Source organism: Galeopterus variegatus, unplaced genomic scaffold (genome assembly GCF_000696425.1).
Source record: "Galeopterus variegatus unplaced genomic scaffold, G_variegatus-3.0.2 Scaffold475, whole genome shotgun sequence".
NCBI classification, from domain to species: Eukaryota; Metazoa; Chordata; class Mammalia; order Dermoptera; family Cynocephalidae; genus Galeopterus; species Galeopterus variegatus.
The window spans coordinates 457,449-462,110 of NW_007726586.1; the positions used below are offsets into that span (position 1 = coordinate 457,449).

The following is a 4,662-nucleotide window of genomic DNA, read 5'->3' on the forward strand; positions in this document are numbered from 1 at the left end:
CTGAGCGCGGTGCGGCCGGTCTCAAAAAGGACAAAAATAAATAAATAAATAAATAGATAAAATAACATCCAAAAATACTAAAAACTTAGGAATAAACTGAACAAAATACGTGTGAGACTTCTGCACTAAAAACTACAAAACACTACTGAGAGAAACTAAAGACCTAAATAAATGGAGAGATAACCCATGTTTACAGATTGTAAGACTTAATACTGTTAAAATGTCCATTCTACTGAATGGAACCTCAATGCAACCCAAATCAAAATTCTTGCAGGATATTTCAGTACAAACTTACAAGCTGACTCTAAAATTCATATGTAAATAGAAAGAACCTAAAACAGAAAATAAAGTTTTTAAACAGAAGAAAAGACCTGGAGGACTTATACTACATTAATTCAAGAGTTACAAGGGCCAGCCCGGTGGCGCACTGGAGAGTGCGCCGCTTGGGAGCGCGATGGCGCTCCCGCCGAGGGTTCAGATCCCATGTGGAGACCGGTTCCTGCTCACTGGCTGAGCGCGGTGTGGGCACAACACCGAGGGTTGCGATCCCATTGCCGGTCCCCGGTACGGGTGTGACACCGAGGGTTGCGATCCCGTTACCGGTCAGTAAAAAAGACAAAAAGGAAAAAAAAAAAAAAAAGAGTTACTATAAAGCTACAGTGATCAACTGAGGTATTGGTTTAAGAATAGCTACTAGATCAATGGTCCAAATATAGACACACAAAAGGTGAATGAATTCATTTTGGACAAAAGTGCCAAATCAGATCAACATGAAAAGGCAGTTGTTTTCAATAAGTGATGCTGTAACTACTGGGTAAGCATATGGGAGAAAATGAACTTCAACCCCCCTTCACCTTATTCCATATGCAAAACTTATACACAAGATTGACCACAGAATCCTAACTGTAAAAGCTAGAATCAAAAAACTTTTAGAAGAAAACACAGAAGAATATATTCACAAACTTGGGGATGGCAAAGATTTCCCAGGATACAAAAAGTACTGTCTATAAAAAAAAAGTTAACAAATATGACTTCATCAATATAAAAACATCCTGCTCATCAAAGATACCATATTTAAGAAAAGGAATAGGCAAGCCACAGTCTGGGAAAAGACATTGACAAATATGTGACAAAGGACAATTCAATAATTCAACAAACCAATAAAAAATGGGCAAAAGACTGGAAAGACCTGTCACAAAAGAAGATATATGAGTGGCTTATAAGCACATAAAAAAGGTGGTCAATATCATTAGTCATGGAGAAATGCAAATACAAACCACTACATACCCACTAAAATGGCTAGAATCCAAAAGACGAACCATATCAAATGGTAAGAATGTCACGCGACTGGAACCCTCATACATCATGGGAATATAAAATGGTAAAACAACTTTGGAGAACTGTTTGGTATATTTTTTATGAAGATAAACATACATATAACTCTATTACTTGGCAATTCTACTCTTAGATAGTGCCAGAGAAATGAAAACATTTGTGTACAAAAGACTTAAGCAAAAATGTTCCCAATAGCCTTAATTCATAATAGTCCCAAACAGGTAAATATAGATAAACTATGGTAAATTCATTTAATGAAATACTACAAAGCGATAAAATGAAATAACTCCTGAGACATATAACAATATAAACAAATCTTAAAAATAATGTTTTTTAAGTGAAAGAAACAAAATAATAAATACTACAAGATCCACTTATGTGAAGTTTGCCTAATAACAGGCAAAACTAACCTATGATAAAAGAAATCAGAAAGCAGGGGTAGGATGACCAAAAAAAGTCACAAAGAACTGTTGAGATGGTAGAAATATTCCATATACTGTTTTAGGTAGTGGATGCATTGCTGTTTATAAAGGTTAAAATTCAACAATCTGCACACTTAACATACGTATATTTTATTGTATATAAATTACACTTCCACAAAATACCATCATTTTTAGTCTTACTTCTTCATCCCCCTTCCCCACCAAATAAAAGTAGGTATGAATTTCATTAATGGAAAACTAACTCTATTATGAGCTTTTGAAATATAAAATGAGAAATTAAAAGTAAAAGGGCCGGCCCGGTGGCGCACTGCTGTAGTGTGCCGCTTGGGAAGCGCGGCGGCGCTCCCGCCAAGGGTTCGGATCCCACGTATAGACCGGTTCCCGCTCACTGGCTGAGCAAGGCGCGGGAGCAACACCGAGGGCTGCAATCCCGTTGCCGGTCCCGGTCCGGTGCAGGGGCGACACTGAGGGTTGCGATCCGTTGCCGGACACGGAAGAAGACAAAAAAAAAAAAAGTAAAAGTAAAATCACTAAGCAAATAAACTAGATAAAGACAGCCAATGATAGTATATACAAATCTATTTATATCTCTGGTTAAAATCCCTAGTGTATCCCTTGTAATATAATCATTTATGAATTTGATTTTTTTGTTGCAAAATTTATTTCTGTTAAAAGAGAAATAGTTTATCCTTTTAAAAGTTAAACTTTTATAAGTTAATTGCTAAGTGTGACTAAGATTAAGACACCCACTTCAATTCAAAAAGGGAAAAGACTGATCTACTCATTTCTGAAATGCCCCCCAAATAATTAAGAATAATAATAATTATAGTTCATTTTAAAAGAAATGATAGGTCACAGCTCATAGTGGCTTAATTGTGGTTTTATAAGGCAGAGATTTGGGGAATGGAACGAGACCAATATTTTATCGGGAAAAAGAAATAGCAAAAGCAAAAAAAAAAAAAAATGGAAAAAGCAGTAGCAGCCTGCATTGCAAAGAGAGAAAACATAAAGGAGGTGCATATCCTCCATGCTAATTCAAAGTGGTAGGAGCAATCTTGAATGATGATGAAGCTAAGAAGGATATCCAGGCTATGTTTTGGTTCAATAGGAAAATGGACCATGATTAGTAAGCTATGTGGATAAAGGTAAAAGAGGGACTCAGGATATCTGCTAGGTATTTTTCCATCCCTTCCTTATAGAGAGTAGGCATAATTTAGTAATTGGAAATTGCATTGACTGAAACCTTAGAGAATAAGTCAGAATGCAATAAATTACAAAGCAGCCGTGAAAGATACAATTAGATAGATAGATAGATAGATAGATAGATAGATAGATAGATAGATAGATATAGATATGTTTTTAAATGTTCTAAAGAAAATCCTTTCATACTAAGAGTCAAGACTCTGTAGCAATGTGAAGGTGAATTAAAACAAACATCATCCTCAGTTCACTGAAAATGACACCTGGTATCAGTATCACTAAAATATAAGGGCAAAATAGTAAACAGGAGAAAAAATAAAATGTTAAAAATGCAAAACTACAGTTCACAAGGTGACTTGCATATTTGTGCATACATATATATATATATATATATAATATTCAATCACATTTATACATCATATTCATTTAAAACTAAGACCAAACTAAATTACAAAATGATTACTTAAAGATGTATAAAACAAAAATAATCATCTTGATTTTTATNAGATAGATAGATAGATAGATAGATAGATAGATAGATAGATAGATAGATAGATATAGATATGTTTTTAAATGTTCTAAAGAAAATCCTTTCATACTAAGAGTCAAGACTCTGTAGCAATGTGAAGGTGAATTAAAACAAACATCATCCTCAGTTCACTGAAAATGACACCTGGTATCAGTATCACTAAAATATAAGGGCAAAATAGTAAACAGGAGAAAAAATAAAATGTTAAAAATGCAAAACTACAGTTCACAAGGTGACTTGCATATTTGTGCATACATATATATATATACATATATATATATATACATATATATATATATATATATAATATTCAATCACATTTATACATCATATTCATTTAAAACTAAGACCAAACTAAATTACAAAATGATTACTTAAAGATGTATAAAACAAAAATAATCATCTTGATTTTTATAAAAATCCAGATGTAAAATTGCCATCATTTACTAAATTGACATAGTTAAGTATATTTTAAAAGTCCTCAGGTAAAAGAAAATTACTAAAACAATGTTTTTTTGAAGATTTTCAAGAAATTCCTGCTATTCGAGTCATCAAGTCAGGAATCTGAATTCTATCAAAGGACCGAGTCAGTTTATATCCTTGAAAAATCACAAATTGCTTAAGCCAAAAATCCTCTTCTCATATATTTCAACAATTGAATTTTTTAAGTCATTTATTGAAATTATGACCTCTGTTCACAGCTGCAGTATTATTAACTATGACTTTACTATATGCCCAAGCTGTGAGAAACTAAGGTCACTGATTCTACTGTCAAACCAAAGCAGTGATTTAATCAGCTGTCTCAAAACTACAGTTACATTGTTTTACAAATAAAGCCTTAAAGAGAACTCTGACCATTAAGCAAAAACACCGGTCCATACAGATAATCCAGGTCAAGCTATATCCAATTTTTGAACAAGATATCTACCAAATTATTAATGGAATTGTTAACTGCAACACTAATTTCAAGTAAATACAAAATGAACTATAAAAAGACACCTCTGGTAAAAAAATAACAAAGGCTCAAAAAAAAGGGGGGGAGATTCCTATTTTACCCGTTTTCCATCTTTGGTCTTCTTTAAGTTCCAAGTGCTGTCTGGCAACTTCTCAAAGAACTTTCTTGCTTTTGGTGCTTGGTCAAGAATATGAGCAGGT

At 33.4% G+C, this 4,662-nt stretch overlaps 1 protein-coding gene across 1 annotated transcript in view; it reads right to left on the bottom strand.

Annotated features, from left to right (window-relative positions):
- The window catches only part of DYRK1A (dual-specificity tyrosine-(Y)-phosphorylation regulated kinase 1A), a 91,371-nt gene that overhangs the window by 15,630 nt on the left and 71,079 nt on the right, over window positions 1-4,662 (bottom strand). The window contains exon 9 of the mRNA XM_008569198.1: window positions 4,563-4,626. Within this exon, the coding sequence (XP_008567420.1) occupies window positions 4,563-4,626 (64 nt within the window). The remainder of the gene's footprint in view (window positions 1-4,562; window positions 4,627-4,662) is intronic.